Source organism: Bombina bombina, chromosome 1, assembly GCF_027579735.1.
Source record: "Bombina bombina isolate aBomBom1 chromosome 1, aBomBom1.pri, whole genome shotgun sequence".
NCBI lineage: Eukaryota > Metazoa > Chordata > Amphibia > Anura > Bombinatoridae > Bombina > Bombina bombina.
In genome coordinates, this window is record NC_069499.1 from 456,470,538 (window position 1) to 456,488,248 (window position 17,711).

The window sequence follows — 17,711 nt, forward strand, 5'->3', positions numbered from 1 at the left end:
TGGGGCTTTTTTATTTCATTAGGGGGATTAGATTAGGTGTAATTAGTTTAAAATTCTTGTAATTATTTTATTATTTTCTGTAATTTAGTGGGGGTTTTTGTACTTTAGTTAATTTCATTTAATTGTAATTAATTTATTTTAATTTAGGGAATTAATTTAATTATAGTGTAGTGTTAGGTGTAATTGTAACTTAGGTTAGGTTTTATTTTACAGGTACTTTTGTATTTATTTTAACTAGATAGTTATTTAATAGTTAATAACTATTTAATAACTATTCTATCTAGTTAAAATAAATACAAAGTTGCCTGTAAAATAAAAATAAATCCTAAAATAGCTACAATGTAACTATTAGTTATATTGTAGCTAGCTTAGGGTTTATTTTATAGGTAAGTATTTAGTTTTAAATAGGAATAATTTATTTAATGATAGGAATATTTATTTAGATTTATTTAAATTATATTTAAGTTAGGGGGGTTAGGGTTAAACTTAGGTGTTGGGGTTAATAAATTTAATGTAGGTGGCGGCGGTGTAGGGGGGTCAGATTAGGGGTTAAACACTTTATTTAGTTGCGGCGGGCTCTGGGAAAGGCGGTTTAGGGGTTAAACACTTTATTTAGTTGTGGCGGGCTCCGGGAGCGGCGGTTTAGGTGTTAAGCACTTTATTTAGTTGCGGCGGCTCCGGGAGCTGCGGTTTAGGGGTTAATAAGTATAATGTAGGTGGCAGAGGTGTAGGGGGGCAGATTAGGGGTTAATATGTATAATGTAGGTGGCGGCGGTGTAGGGGGGGCAGATTAGGGGTGTTTAGACTCGGTGGAAAATGATAGGGTGTTAGGTGTAGACGTTCCCATAGGAATCAATAGAATATCGGGCAGCAGCGAACATGAGCTTTCGCTGCTGTCAGAGTCCCATTGATTCCTATGGCATCTGCCGCCTCCAGGGCGGCAGATTGAAAACCAGGTACGTTGGGCCTGAATAGTGGCGAGCGTACCTGCTAGTTTTTTGATAACTAGCAAAAGTAGTCAGATTGTGCCGAACTTGTGTTCGGAACATCTGTAGTGACGTAAGCATCGATCTGTGTCGGACTGAGATCGGCGGATCGTATGTTACGTCACTAAATTCTACTTTTGCCAGTCTGTAGGGTTTGATAACTATGGTGAATCAGGCTCGCCACAAATACGCTGCGGAATTCCAGCGTATTTGCGGTTGACAGCTTGATAAATAGAGGACAATCTCTCTGTTTTTGCTTCTATTATTTTCTGAACCTGCTGGCTTTTGAACTAGATTTCTCTGCCAACTTTGCCTCTGGTTTACCTGATTTGCCTGGTATTTTGACTTTACTTTGCCTTTTGTTTGGTTGATTTTGTGCTGCAGTCGTCAGGAACTGACCTTGAGCTTTCAAAATTGATAATAGAAGTAAATTGGAAAGTTGTTTAAAAACTACGCTCTATCTGAATCAGGAAAGAAAATGTTTCGGTTTCATGTCCCTTTAATGAATAGAGTAGGGCCTTATATAGGGTGACCCTATTGCCGCTTTAAAAAGGGACACATGAAAAATACATATGTCAGGGCTGTTTTCAGAGCTGTTCAAATAAATGTTTTGTATAAGAACCCTGACATATGTATTTTTCCTTTGTGTCCCTTTTTAAAGTGGCAATATGGTCACCCTAGAATTATAACAAACACCAGAGAGCTGAATTGTGGACCTTAGGTTGGACAGACGTGTTCTATAGCTAAATGTAGGTATTTTTCACTTTAGAAAATATACCTTTTTCTGATCCATACAAAAGCACACAGAGACATCCTTTTCTATATTAGACCATGTAATGAGAGCTATCACATTGAACAGAACAATACATAAGTCTGTGTATTAGAATACGATCAGTGGTAGACTGCTTCAACCTTACAGTTACGATTTCAGTGCCTTACCTTCATTTCTATTTCTGCAGCAGTGTGTTTTGTGGTTTCGAGTTTTTCCACCAAGAGTGTATCCCCCAGGAAATTACTTTGTGCTGCTGATAGGCGTGTCAGTAATTCATCCTCAAGCATTTTCAACTCAATTTTAAAATAATTTTGTTGCTTTGTGAGTTCAGACTGAAATGAAAATGGTAAATTTTAGACCTGTAATTCCAAGAATATTAACAATGGGAATACACTTTGCTACCTTTTAATCTTTCTGATTATTTAACATTTTAAAATAATGCTGAAGCTGTTAAGGTCAGAACTAATACCAGGAAGAAAAAAGGAGTATAATTTGGGGCTTTGGCAAGTACATATAAATGACCCTGTTTTTTCCACAAAATCCATAGTAGTCTTTCTTTTTTAAGAAGCTCATTTAAAAAATAAAATCTTTCCATGTCATTGCTGTCTGTTCATTTTAATAAATTAATAGGCTCCTGTTGCCTCTAAAGGATAATTATTAACTGTTATTGTTTTGTAGATATTTACTTTAAATTCAGAATGACACAATCTATATGTTATGGGCATATTTATAGTTTTCTGTCTGTAAATTCCATAATAAAAAATTAAGTGCAGTCAGAACAATATGCAATGTCCAATTTTTTTATTTTTTTTTACTTTGGAGATCAAAAAAGAGAACAGATAAAGTTTAAAGGTTATAAATATGCACAATAAATGTTACTGTTTGTAAAAAAAAAAATCATCATAGTCAACCAAATGCCTATATTGTGCATTTGGAGGTGGGCAAGAGAGGCAAATGCTCCCCAGTTTCAAATGCCTTTCCCTCTAAGCTGTGCGCATGTGCGAGCACAACTGATTAAAGGCCAGCGCACAGCTTGTTTTCCACCCTACAATTTTAGCTGCATGATGGAAAATGTGTATGTCAGTAAAAATCAAAAGGGTGCAGGGGAAGAATCAGGCCAGTCAAGTCGAAGATGCACAGACTGCCTTGCATCCTTGTTTAATTAGACTGTAATTATGGCAAATCTCTTACAGTGAGCCTAAAAACAAAAATATATGCTTTACTCCTGTAATTCAACTCCTGGCCACTAAGAGGATGCAAAGATTTGCAAAACTTCCAATGGCACTTCATCCATCCCTCCTGACTGGTATGGCAGGAGAAGTAGCATAAAATATAGGAAAAGACAAAGCAGTGAAAACAGAAATGCAAAATAGAACTGTAAAAAAAAGTCACCAAAATGTAACCATCAGAAAGATAGTAATAAAAAACAAAGGTGCCCTCCACAGGCTGTCGTAGAGGATAGATGATCACCAGGGTCAGCTCTTCTTAAGAATGGATGGAAAATCTGAGAAAAAAAATAAAGAGAAGAAGGCACTCCATTGGTGCAGAATGTTAAAACACAGCTAGATCTTCCCCAGAAATGATCCCCTTACAACTAAATGGGTACTCACAAACGGAGCGCACTATAATGCAGTGCTATTCTTGCAGGCTGGAGTATTCAGAGCCCACCAGCTAGCTCTCACTAGATTCGATGTAATCTTGAGTCTGGGATGAAAGAAAAAAAAGGGGAGGGGAACAGGGAGACTCCAATGGTGCAGATGATCATTAATGCTTTCAAAGCCCCCGATATGTGCCCCTTCTGTGATGGAATACTCACATATGCTGCACACTATAATGCAGTGCAAGTAGTGCAAGCTGGTATATCAGAGTCTACCAGCTGACTCACTCCAAAGAACAGGATCCACAGTCCAGCAAAGGATATGAGACCCCAAAATAAAGCTCACAAACCAAAAAAATATATAATTTAAAATATCCCAAGGCAAGGGATATATTTTATTAAAAGTAGTATAAAAACAATACAAGAAATTCTGCTACGCGTTTCAAGATGGCACCTTTTCATCAGGCAGTGGTTTAAACAAAAGGAGCACACAAATATAACTTAAATTCAACTTGAATTAACTGTGCTAATTTACAACCAAGTCTGCAGTCATCTTTGGTGTCTATAAGGGACATTCATAGTCAATTTGTTTATATACAACAAAAACTATGTATCTAAGTTCTTGTCCAAATACTGCAGACTTTTGTCAAGCAGCAATAAGTGTAAAGTACCTGCTAGTGCATACTTGTTAAAGGGTCAATGTGCCCCATATTTTAATAGAATATATCTACTCAACAGTAAGTGTAAGGTGTAAACTGCCCCATACCAGAAGAAAATCTGGATCGGGTGGCTGCACCTTCATGCAGACTTGGAAGAGGAAGAAGGATTTTTGGGCTGTTTAGACTTTGGAGTTAGACTTCCAGGAATATATGTCCGAATCCTGTTTTTTTGAAGATGAGGATGACCTTTAGTTCCTTGATCGACAAAAAGAATGAGAGCGATTAATAGCCCTGTTCTTTCCCTTAGGCTTCTTGTCCTGAGGAAGAAAGGCTCCTGTAACGGTAATATATAACCACGCCCAAATAAAATTTTTCATTGGAAAGGAAGAGATAAAAGTCTAGATTATGAAACCATGGAAGCTGACCCTGATTTGAGACACAAAGCTCTTCTGTTAAAAACTGATAACACCATATTTTTGGCATTGATTCTAATAATGTCAGCAATAGCATCACAGATGAAAGTGTTTGTGAAGAAGTGAAATGACAGTGAAACTCTTTATAAAAAAAAATCATCTGAAATCTTATCTGACTTCCACGCTGCCAACTATAATGTAAAATCCCATAGCATTATATAGTGTGCTAACCCGATACACGAGCGTTGCAGGGGTTGAAAATAAAACTGTAACAGAGAAAAAGGTGCGTACTATAAAAGAAAGGGAACTTGCTAGCTGAATAGTGCAGTAAAAAATATCCGACAGTGTTGCCAAACTTTTAATAGTAACATAACCCAAATATAAGAGATAACTGTGTGTATATAATAAAAAAGGTCCTTACTGCCCCCTGAAGTCTCCATACCCTACATCTAGACTGAACTGACATAATACAATCTAGTGTGTATTTGGTACATTATAAAATGTCTGCAGTAAAATGTGTGTGTGTTCCCCCATGGCTATGATGAATCATGACAAATCTACCTACTAATAGCCTGTGGGCTAAATGAGTGCAATATGTTATTATTCCTACTTAACTGAACTGTACCTATTCTACTGTGCTTACCAGCTGCAGAAAAGACTGCTTACAGTAAAAAAGCCCATCCAGTGCTGAGCACATTACAGCAAAGGATCTATTTGTAGAGTATATAAATGACCCAACAGAGGGAGGCTAAGGGACCGGTCCCTGCAACACCTATGGCAGGCTTCTGACACAGGGAGTAATTCTGTCATTACACAATACTTTAATTTCCCCTCTGTCAATCAGTAGCAGCTCTTTGAGTGGGAAAATGAGCCTCAAATCAATCTGAGGACCCCTCTCAACAAAGAATATAGTGCACCTCGATTCTTCATCTTCCTCCTGGGAGGCAAAGATAAGATGGGCAAACCAGTTAGCTGGGAGTTTTGGGAATATTTCCCTCCTCCTAGTGGCCAGGAGTTGAATCCCAGTAATGGATTGTTGGCTCTCACCACCTTATGAAAGAAATACAGTTTCCTGAGCTTGCTGTTGGTACCGTTCCTCCAACCCAGTGTGGCAGGCACAAGTGATTTCTGCTCTTTCTTTTTTACCCACTTTAAAACCTGCCACTGTATTCTTTTTCACTGTTAAGAGTACAATGCAGTAAACTTTTCCTACAACTCTTCATGACCTCATGGGGGCTGTTATTAGTGTACTGACTAGTCCTTGTTGCATGACATAAATTGGGAAGGAATTAATGGTGTAGGGCTGATGGGCTTCACTCCTTTGTAGCATATATAGCTTCAGCCTTTGAGAAAGCCATTTGTCAGCAAAATGCGCATCAGGCGTATATACTGAGTCCACCAGCCTTATGTATTTAGTTAGCTCTACTTGACCGTTAATAGTTTTTAATCACCCTACGGGTTATTTCATGTTTGCAAGTGCTACACTTTAGTTAGGTTATTTGTGGTGAGGTTTATTATTTTTTCTAGCTAATTGTTCTGTGCCGCTTGCAAACATATAACCTGTAGCCTATTTGGGAGTCACTTTACTATTTGCCTTAATTAATTCTTCCTTTAGGCTGCTGGTACTCACTACCTATCTGGGTATTTTTAATCTAAGTTCTATTGCACACATCTCACATATATATTTATTGAATTAATTAAAAGTTATGTTTTATTTTTCCTGAGAGATTTGCTCCCTCTTAATAGCTTTCTCCTTTGAGTGTTCTATATGTGCCTTCTTTTCTCTCTCTCTTGATTTATATTGCTTCTGGCTCTCTTCCTTTCCTGGTGTTTTTTTGGCCAAATTCTATAAAATTCGCCAGTCCAGATGTAGTTTTCAATGCCAACACTCAAAGGAATTCTATAAAAAAAAAGAGGGTTGTCCTTGCATATAAATAATGAGAGCTCTCTGATAGGTAAAGGTTCGCAATGGAGGACGAACCCTGGCGTATGTTTAAACTTTAATATTATGCCTAATACAAATGAAATTATACTTGTTTTCAGTGCACTGTACCTTAAATTCAATCTTACTTTCGTATGCATAGGTTTTCCTTTTATTATAATTAGTTTTTTGAGTATTTGATAAAAACTTGCCAATTTTAAAGTAACAATAAAAACAGCAAGATCTGGGCAGAAATGTTTACAGAATTACGCCGGGACATGAGAAACAATTTCATATATGCACATGGAACACCCATGTTCAGCCCATTTTACAAAAAAAAAACAATTACGTATAAATATGAATTTCTATGTGTTTTTTTTTGCACATCTATGGAAATAGAAGGACTGATGAGCATTCTTATAGAATCTCAGCAGCCCAGAGAGCTTTTTAGAATCAGGGTCCTAAGTAGGAAAGCTGCTGGGTATATTCTGTGAGGGGTGAGATAGCTTTCACATATCCCCCTTTCACACTATATACTCTTTGGGTACAACTGCAGTTTATGTCTTCCTGGGCTGGAATCAATCCCCAATGTGCTCCTCCTCCTGCCTTACTTCTAAGGAGTAGTTGCTCTTGCAGCATGACAGGGTATCGGCAGAGACATTGAGAGGTACATTTATTAGTAACCATGTCTATGCTGTGTGCTGATCATATTTGTTATCAGCTCCTAGTAGGCTGTATCCTCACATGCTACTTTGTTACTTTTCACTCTTTTTTAATAGTGCTTACAAGCTTGCTGTACTATACTTTTTAATAGGCATGAAAACAAACTTCCTCACTATGGAGTTATCCTGTAGCTCTTCTTTAACAAAGCGTTCCCTGGTGTGCAGAAAACAGAATTGTGTTGCCATGGCAACATCCTAAACATAACTATCTGCACAGTTTTTGCATCTCAAAGTAATACAATTAGTTGTTTTCCGAAAAGACTCCTGATTACATAAACTTCAGGCAACAAAAGTAAAAAGCATTTAAGCCATCTGTATGATCTATGAGGTATATAATGATGCACAAATCAGAGTCCATGAAGCCATAAATAAACCAGTCTGGTACCATACATAGTCACATACACGCATTAAAACTGCATTAGAGCCAAACAAAGCCAGGCATCATTTCCCTTATACCGATATACAATTGTACAGTCACTCTAAAGATACATGCAGGTAGAAATACCCAAATACAGAATTCTAAAATCCAGAATTATTCCGAAATCTAGACATTTTCATTAGTGGTTTTTTAAAAAAAAAAAGAAATTATAAAAAATTGTCATTTTTTTCCCACCAGTAAGTCACAATCTTCTCTGCCTGCTTCTTTTTTTGTGTGTGTTCTTAAATGCCAATGCTAGTCTATATTTATTTAAAACAACAAATATTAACTTTCTGATTACAGTACTAAACTTTCTTTCATACAGGTGGTGAGAGTCCATAATCCATTACTCTTCCCTACCACTAGGAGGAGGCAAAGATTCCCAAACCCTAAGTACTCTATAATACCCCTCCCACCTCACCAGTACCTCAGTCTTGTCTTTGCCTCTGCTGGAGGTGGTCGAGGAATGAAGATATGCATTTGAAACTTCAGAGAGAGGGGTTCTCAGATTGAGTTGAGGCACATTTCCCCTCATAGTACTGTGTTTGTCAGAGGGAGGTATTTGTAGTATTGTGACATATATTTCACCAGTGGGAATTTAGTCATAAGCCTTGCCATGGGGTTCGCAGGACTTGTCCTTTGCCTCTCCTGTGGTTTGTCGATTTACTCCTATTCCAGTTCCTCTGCTTTTATGTTTCAGCACTGGTCCTTTCTTCCTACTGATTTCCTCCAGTAGCAGAGTGCCTTTGGTTAAGTACTATATTTTTATTTACTTGGCACTCTATAGTCATTTAGGTTATCACTATATATATTGTTATGTATGTACTTTTTAGTGTTATTATGTTTATTTTCAATTGTGTCATTTTTTTAAAGCATGTCATTTGTTTTAAACTTCAGTGTTTTCAGGCATGTATTTTGATGCACGTTAGTTTTTCTGCATGCGCAAATTTTGTTGAAGCACGTTGACATACACTGGCCTTCGGGTCTACCTGCATCGGCGTGTTAGTGTGCATACTTTTTGGTGCCCTATTCTATTATATATGACGTCAGTTTGATGCGCGCCTCTCTTTACAAGTGTGCTGCCTGGATGCAAGATGCACAAATTGTAAGTTTTTTTAGAGTTTTTTTTCTTTTAATGGGGATATTATCATTTAACTATGTTTTCTGCATTTAATGTTATTATTAGTTTTTTTTCAGTTATGGAGCCTTGTAATTCTGTCCCTAAATCTGCCTTTAAAGCTGGGTCATTTGAACATTTTACTGTCAGTATTAAATGTTTATATTGTTATATGCTAAGGCATTTCTTTCAGCAATCTTATGCAAATAAATGTATTGTTGTTTTAATGCATTCTGACCATTACTTCTACTGCTCTGCTTCAAAAGGTATTATTGCTCATTCTGTTTGTTCTTTACAGAAAGAATATACTACATTTTCTCCTGAAAGTAATAATTTAATATAAACCGCAGTTCTGAAATGTTGATGGCTATGTCTCTTTCAACCAAGCGTAAAAGTTCAGCATATAATATACCTTCTACTAGTGTTTAGCATACCAAAGTTAATGTTTCAATTTTTGAGGCTGATATGTCCTCAGAAGGGGTGGTTTTCTATGTTGATGAAGAGTCTTCCTCTGATCTTTTTACTGACATCCTTTTATTTCATTTTATGGTAAGCATATCCATTCTCTTTTTAAGGGAATTGTTGCTGTCTTACTTATTTTAGAGGTTAATGATCCTAACGTAGATGGGGATATTACAGTTAAGTGTTTAGATACTGTTTTTTAAACCCTTGGTTAAATCCCTTGGTCTAATTCTTGTTCCTTTTGCAGTTTCTGTGAATATATCCAGAAATTGGACTGTCCCAGGCATATTTGTATTCCTTCTCCCAGGTTTAAGAATTTGCATCCTTTTCAGGCTTCTCTTATTCGGTTTTGGGAAGCTTTTCCCAAAGTTGTTGGGGGCCATTTTTACTCTGGCTATAGATGCACTACATTCCTTTGGAAGATAGTTCTTCCTTTATAGTTCTTTAGATAGGAAGTTATAATCCTTATTTAGGAGGGCTTATTTGCAAGCAAAGTTTATTTTCAGACCAGTAATATCTGTTGCTGATGTGGCTGTTGCTTGTTCTTTTGGTTATTTAATCTTTCAGGGCAGATTTCTTATGATTCTGCCAGTGAGATTATTTTTTATACTTCTTTGCCTTTTTGAACCTTCAGTCTTTATTTTTTCCTTTCAGTTGCTCTTTGAATGGAGGTGTCAGGTCTCATGTTTGCAGCCTTGCTTGCTATTCCATTTGTTCGGTTTCATATGAGCTCTTTTCAGCTTTGTATCTTTTCCTATGGTACAGGGATAATACTCTGTTATCTCTGAGGACTTGTTTACATTTCAGAACAAATCTGTATTCTGTATTAGCTCTTTATACAGAGGGCTTCTTTTGTTCATACTTCTTGGTCTATGATCTTTACAGATGCAGTTTTTTTCTGGATGAGGGCCATCTGGGGGTCTCAGAAGGCATAAGAAGTTTGCTCTTCTCGAGAGGCGGGGTTTTCCTTTCATGTTTTTAAACTATGTGCAATATTCAGGCCCCTTCAGGGTTGGCCTCTATTGAAAATGGAATATTTTCTCTGTTTTCAGTCCAGATTTTGTTACATCTGTAGCTTATGTCAATCATCAGGGAGGATCTTACAATTCCCTAGTTATGAGGAAAGTATCTGAAATTCTTTCCTGGGCAAAAGCTTATTGCTGTCTGATTTCTGCTGTTCATATATCAGGACTGAACAACTGGGCAGCAATTTTTCCTCAGTCTTAAGTTTTTTTTGTCTGGAAGAGTGGTATGGTTATACCTATTATTTTAACTCCTCCCCTACAGGTTTGGGGAAGACTGGAAAGGTGACCCTCAACTGGAGCTGAGAGCAGCAGTTGGAGAGAATGAGTTCCATTTAACAGAACCAGGAGGACCTCACTGGTGAAGAACTACTACAGAATTATCTCTGCGCCTGTTCAGTTTGCTGGGCAACTGTGAGGTTCCAGTCTGCTTACTTGCACTTTTTGGTGCTATTCGTTTGTGAGTATTAGTCTTACATATTTTGCTTGTCCCTTGGTATTGTGGTATTAGGCCATTGGGCGACTCTGTGTTTCTTTTTTCAAATAAGGGAATTAACCTGAAATAATTATTTTAGGGTATTTAGCGTCTGTGGATACTATCAGTTAAATAGTCTATTTATGCAGACTGAGTTTGTTGCTATTGATACAAATCATACAGATAGTATCTATGTCTATGTCTTTGTTAGAATAATATTAGCAACAGTGTATCTTAGTAGTGCATTTTGGCGGTCAAACGTTTGTAGTTTTTTACTAAAAGTGATCTCTTGTCTAACTTAGGTAATCTATTAGTTGTTACCTTTATCAACAGATTATTAATACCGAAGGTGTAATCGAGCACGTAATACTTGAACTTGATAGGGACCATTAGATCTGTATACAATGCAGGTTTATTTATTTGTACTGCCCCTACAATATTCTACAAATGGCTCCATGCACCTTTAGTCTATTTTAATGATCAGAGATGAGCTGTTTAATGTTTGCACCCAAGCACAATACACGATGAAACATTGACATACTGTTGGCTGCTTTTCATCTCTCCACAACACTTAACACTATATTTACTCTTATTAGTTATGTCTGATTCTGACATAGCAATTTATATGAGATTATTGGTGACCCTTAGTTGTATGCAGTATTATTATACCATTAGTTGCTTCTCATATTTCAGAACATCTAACGCTATATACATCAATATTGATTACATCTGACTCAGATTTAGCAGTCCATATGTGATTACTGGTGACCCTTGGTAAACATTCAACTAGGGCTCCTTATTTTCTATACGTTTTTCCATGTCTAGCATAATGTTTTTAAATGAACCCTTTTTTAACTATTTCTAATAAAGTGTGATTTTATTTCTAATGTTGACGTAACCACCCATATTATTTCAGAGGGAACTGAGTGCTTAATTGTATCCTTTTTTTCAGCTTTCTTTAGCTGAACAAGTAAATCTTTGAACGGTGTTTTTGGATCCTCTGGTAGTTCAGTGGTTTTTCTGGCTAGTTTTTCAGGGTGTTTTATTTCTTAGTGTTCGAATCAGGTTTTCTTCTTGGCATTCTTTTTGAACTTCCTAGTTTTTTAGAGGATGGTTTGGATATGGGTTTATCCTCCAGTTCTTTGAAGGGTCATATTTCTGCCCTTTTTAAGTTGTTTCATAGAAGATTGCTAATCGTCCTGTCATTTTAGTTCTAATCTGGTATAGAATTAAGACTGTTATTATCCAATTTTTCCTCCTTGGAACCTTTATTTGGTCTTGAAGATTGTGCAGGTGCCTCCTTTTGAACCTATGCATCAGGTGGTTATTAAACCTCTTTCTGGAATTTTTGTTTCTTTTATATATTTATTTTTTATCTGCTAAAAGCGTTTCTTGTGTTCCCCCTTATCATATTTTTCTTTAGGAGAAGGTTGTGTTTTTTGACAATATAAGTTGGGACTTTGTTGTTTCATCTTTATGTCTTAATCCTTAGAATTATTCAGAGTGATCACTACCATGTTTTAGATTCTGTTAGAGCTTTGTAGTGTTATGTAGACTTTTAGTTTGTTCGTTTTGCTGGTTCTAAGAAAGGGCAGAAACTTTTGCTGTTTCTTTGGCTTCTTGGTTGAAGCTTCTGCTTTATATAGCTTTCTTGAAAGCAGTCTCCATCTAGATGGTTTTCTGCTCATTCTATCAGAACAGCTGTCCCTGCTTGTGTTTTTAGACGGCTAGATTTAGAGTTTTGTCGGTAACGACCCGCGTAGCTAACGCTGGCTTTTTTCTGGCCGCACCTTTAAAATAACTCTGGTATTGAGAGTCCACAGAATGGCTGCGTTAGGCTCCAAAAAAGGAGCGTACAGCATATTTAACGCAACTTCAACTCTCGATACCAGAGTTGCTTACGGACGCGGCCAGCCTCAAAAACGTGCTTGTGCACGATTCCCCCATAGGAAACAATGGGGCTGTTTGATCTGAAAAAAAACCTAACACCTGCAAAAAAGCCGCGTTCAGCTCCTAACGCAGCCCCATTGTTTGCTATGGGGAAACACTTCCTACGTCTGCACCTAACACTCTAACATGTACCCCGAGTCTAAACACCCCTAACCTTACACTTATTAACCCCTATTCTGCCGCCCCCGCTATCGCTGACCCCTGCATATTATTATTAACCCCTAATCTGCCGCTCCGTAAACCGCCGCTACTTACATTATCCCTATGTGCCCCTAATCTGCTGTCCCTAACACCGCCGACCCCTATATTATATTTATTAACCCCTAATCTGCCGCCCACAACGTCGCCTCCACCTGCCTACACTTATTAACCCCTAATCTGCCGACCAGACCGCACCGCTATTATAATAAAGTTATTAACCCCTAATCCGCCTCACTCCCGCCTCAATAACCCTAGAATAAATAGTATTAACCCCTAATCTGCCCTCCCTAACATCGCCGACACCTAACTTCAAACATTAACCCCTAATCTGCCGACTGGAGCTCACCGCTATTCTAATAAATGTATTAACCCCTAAAGCTAAGTCTAACCCTAACACTAACACCCCCCTAAGTTAAATATAATTTAAATCTAACGAAATTAATTAACTCTTATTAAATAAATTATTCCTATTTAAAGCTAAATACTTACCTGTAAAATAAATCCTAATATAGCTACAATATAAATTATAATTATATTATAGCTATTTTAGGATTTATATTTATTTTACAGGTAACTTTGTATTTATTTTAACCAGGTACAATAGCTATTAAATAGTTAAGAACTATTTAATAGCTAAAATAGTTAAAATAATTACAAAATTACCTGTAAAATAAATCCTAACCTAAGTTACAATTAAACCTAACACTACACTATCAATAAATTAATTAAATAAAATACCAACAATTACCTACAATTAAACCTAACACTACACTATCAATAAATTATTTAAATACAATATATACAAATAAATACAATGAAATAAACTAACTAAAGTACAAAAAATAAAAACGAACTAAGTTACAAAAAATTAAAAAATATTTACAAACATTAGAAAAATATTACAACAATTTTAAACTAATTACACCTACTCTAAGCCCCCTAATAAAATAACAAAGCCCCCCAAAATAAAAAAATGCCCTACCCTATTCTAAATTACAAAAGTTCAAAGCTCTTTTACCTTACCAGCCCTGAACAGGGCCCTTTGCGGGGCATGCCCCAAAGAATTCAGCTCTTTTGCCTGTAAAAAGAAACATACAATACCCCCCCCCCCAACATTACAACCCACCACCCACATACCCCTAATCTAACCCAAACCCCCCTTAAATAAACCTAACACTAAGCCCCTGAAGATCTTCCTACCTTATCTTCACCCTGCCAGGTTCACCGATCCGTCCTCGGAAGTCTTGAGCCAAGCCTCGGAAGTGTTGATCCAAGCCCAAGCGGGGGGCTGAAGAGTGACGTCCATCCTCGGGCTGAAGTCTGGATCCAAGCGGCGACTGAAGAAATCCATCCTCGGGCTGAAGTCGGAAGTCCATCATCTGGATGAAGTCTTCTATCAAGCCGCATCTTCAATCTTCTTTCTTCTGGAGCGGAGCGGAACCATCTTCTTCCAAGCCGACGCGGAACATCCTCTTCAACCGATGACTAGACGACGAATGACGGTTCCTTTAAATGACGTCATCCAAGATGGCGTCCCTCGAATTCCGATTGGCTGATAGGATTCTATCAGCCAATCGGAATTAAGGTAGGAATATTCTGATTGGCTGATGGAATCAGCCAATCAGAATATTCCTACCTTAATTCCGATTGGTTGATAGAATCCTATCAGCCAATCGGAATTCGAGGGACGCCATCTTGGATGACATCCCTTAAAGGAACCGTCATTCGTCGGGAAGTCGTCGTCGGAAGAAGATGGGTCCGCGGTGGAGGTCTTCAAGATGGAGCCGGTCCTCATCGGATGAAGATAGAAGATGCCGCTTGGAAGAAGATGGTTGCCGGTCCGGATCTACTCTTCTTCCCGGATAGGATGAAGACTTTGGAGCCTCTTCTGGACTTCTTCAGCCATCGGATGATGGATGTCTAGCCCCCGCTTGGGCTTAGATGAAGATATCGGAGCCAGGATGGATCGGTGTGATACCCGGTGAGGTGAAGATAAGGTAGGAAGATCTTCAGGAGCTTAGTGTTAGGTTTATTTAAGGGGGTTTGGGTTAGATTAGGGGTATGTGGGTGGTGGGTTGTAATGTTGGGGGGGGTATTGTATGTGTTTTTTTACAGGCAAAAGAGCTGAATTTCTTGGGGCATGCCCCGCAAAGGGCCCTGTTCAGGGCTGGTAAGGTAAAAGAGCTTTGAACTTTTGTAATTTAGAATAGGGTAGGGCATTTTTTATTTTGGGGGGCTTTGTTATTTTATTAGGGGGCTTAGAGTAGGTGTAATTAGTTTAAAATATTTGTAATATTTTTCTTATGTTTGTAAATATTTTTTTATTTTTTGTAACTTAATTCTTTTTTATTTTTTGTACTTTAGTTAGTTTATTTAATTGTATTTATTTGTAGGTATTGTATTTAATTAATTTATTGATAGTGTAGTGTTAGGTTTAATTGTAGGTAATTGTAGGTATTTTATTTAATTAATTTATTGATAGTGTAGTGTTAGGTTTAATTGTTACTTAGGTTAGGATTTATTTTACAGGTAATTTTGTAATTATTTTAACTATTTTAGCTATTATTAGCTAACTATTTAATAGCTATTGTACCTGGTTAAAATAAATACAAAGTTACCTGTAAAATAAATATTAATCCTAAAATAGCTATAATATAATTATGATTTATATTGTAGCTATATTAGGGTTTATTTTACAGGTAAGTATTTCGTTTTAAATAGGAATAGTTTATTTAATAAGAGTTAATTTATTTCGTTAGATTTAAATTATATTTAACTTAGGGGGTGTTAGTGTTAGGGTTAGACTTAGCTTTAGGGGTTAATACATTTATTAGAATAGTGGCGAGATTCAGTCGGCAGATTAGGGGTTAATAATTGAAGTTAGATGTTGGCGATGTTAGGGAGGGCAAATTAGGGGTTAATAAATTTAATATAGGGGTCGGCGGTGTTAGGGGCAGCAGATTAGGGGTACATAGCTATAATGTAGGTGGCAGCTATTTGCGGTCGGCAGATTAGGGGTTAATTATTGTAGGTAGGTGGCGGCGACGTTGTGGGGGGCAGGTTAGGGGTTAATAAATATAATATAGGGGTCGGCGATGTTAGGGCAGCAGATTAGGGGTACATAGCTATAATGTAGCTGGCGGCGGCGTGCGGACGGCAGATTAGGGGTTAATAAGTGTAGGTAGCTGGCGGCGACGTTGTGGGGGGCAGATTAGGGGTTAATAAATATAATATAGGGGTCGGCGGTGTTAGGGGCAGCAGATTAGGGGTACATAAGGATAACGTAGGTGGCGGTCGGCAGATTAGGGGTTAAAAAAATTTAATCGAGTGTCGGCGATGTGGGGGGACCTCGGTTTTCGGGGTACATAGGTAGTTTATGGGTGTTAGTGTACTTTAGAGCACAGTAGTTAAGAGCTTTATAAACCGGCGTTAGCCAAGAAAGCTCTTAACTACTGACTTTTTTCTGCGGCTGGAGTTTTGTCGTTAGAATTCTAACGCTCACTTCAGCCACGACTCTAAATACCGGAGTTAGAAAGATCCCATTGAAAAGATAGGATACGCAATTGACGTAAGGGGATCTGCGGTATGGAAAAGTCGCGGCTGAAAAGTGAGCGTTGGACCCTTTTTTGACTGACTCCAAATACCGGCGGTAGCCTAAAACCAGCGTTAGGAGCCTCTAAAGCTGGTTTTCACGGCTACCGCCAAACTCCAAATCTAGGCCAGAATGTTTTATCAATGGACCAAATTTGCAAGACAGCTATTTGGTCTTCTTTGCATATTTTTTTTTACAATTTTGATGTCTTTGCTTCTTCTGATGCAGTCTTTGGTAGGATGTCCTTCAGGCAGCTGTCTCAGGTTGATTAATTTTTGCCTGTTAGTTGTTTTTAATTGCCTTTTTGGGGCTCTATTGGGTTGCAGATTTGGTTTCTCAGTGAAAAAATATGTTTTTTAGATCCCACCCTTTTCTGTTATTACTCGTGGACTCCACAGCTTGGGTATTAGTCCCCAGGAGTAATGGATCTCAATACTTGTATGAAAGAAAATACAATTTATGCCTACATTATAAATTAATTTATTTCATGGTGGTAACAGTGGGGGGTTTTTAGGTTTTTTTTTTGGGTTTTTTTTTGCACACATCTTTTTCCCCTGCTCCTATTTTGTTTATTCTTTTTACTTTTCCTTCCTCTTTGTGCTCGGCTATACGTTAGACTGAAGTACTGGTGAGGTTGGAGAGTTTTAATAGAATAATTGGGGTTTGGGAATCTTTGCCTCCTCCTAGTGGTAGGGAGTAATGAATCGTGGACTCTCACCACCATTAAAAAAATAAATGTATCAGGTAAAAGTATAAATTATGTTATCTTCAGATGGTATGATGTATACAAGTATTAAACCTTTAGGTTGCATGCATAAGCTGCATTATGAAATGTAAGTGTTGCCTAAATTATATACTTTTGTTTATACTTGGTACCATCCCCTCTCCAAGCATTTTACAGATGCAAATATACAAATATTCCAAAGGGGTTAAACACATAGTAGAAGCACTGCTTGGGACCTGCAGAGCCTTGCTGGTCTCGAGTGGAAACTGCTGCTGATCCAATCCAATCATCCAAACCAATTTGTATTGTCGGTCTTGTTTTACTTTCGCTTCCAATACAATGATTAAAAAAAAACTGTTTAACATATCTCAAATCTTTTAATTGTAGAAGTTTTACATTTTTTAAATAAAACTAAAAAATATGCATAATAATGCAATACAAGCACAATGTTTATGGGAACAATGTTCTAAAAAAAATTTGTTTGTGTCTAATACCATCTTACAACAAGCTTCCAGGCGGATTACACACACAAGCAACGTATATCTGTATGTGAAACTCAATATGAAGAACCCAAAGAAGAAGAAATTGTTGTCGGTGGAACCAGGGATTTGTACACAAATATTTGCAGTTGTTTGCTTAGAGTTGAACCTGTGTTCTCCAAATGCTACTACACAAAATCA

The 17,711-nt window shown here is 37.5% G+C and overlaps 1 protein-coding gene across 1 annotated transcript in view; it reads right to left on the reverse strand.

Moving 5' to 3' along the window:
- The window catches only part of LOC128658546 (dynein axonemal heavy chain 11-like), a 1,692,686-nt gene that overhangs the window by 251,381 nt on the left and 1,423,594 nt on the right, over nucleotides 1-17,711 (reverse strand). Inside the window, 1 exon segment of the mRNA XM_053712841.1 lies at nucleotides 1,926-2,090. Coding sequence (XP_053568816.1) covers nucleotides 1,926-2,090 — 165 coding nt within the window.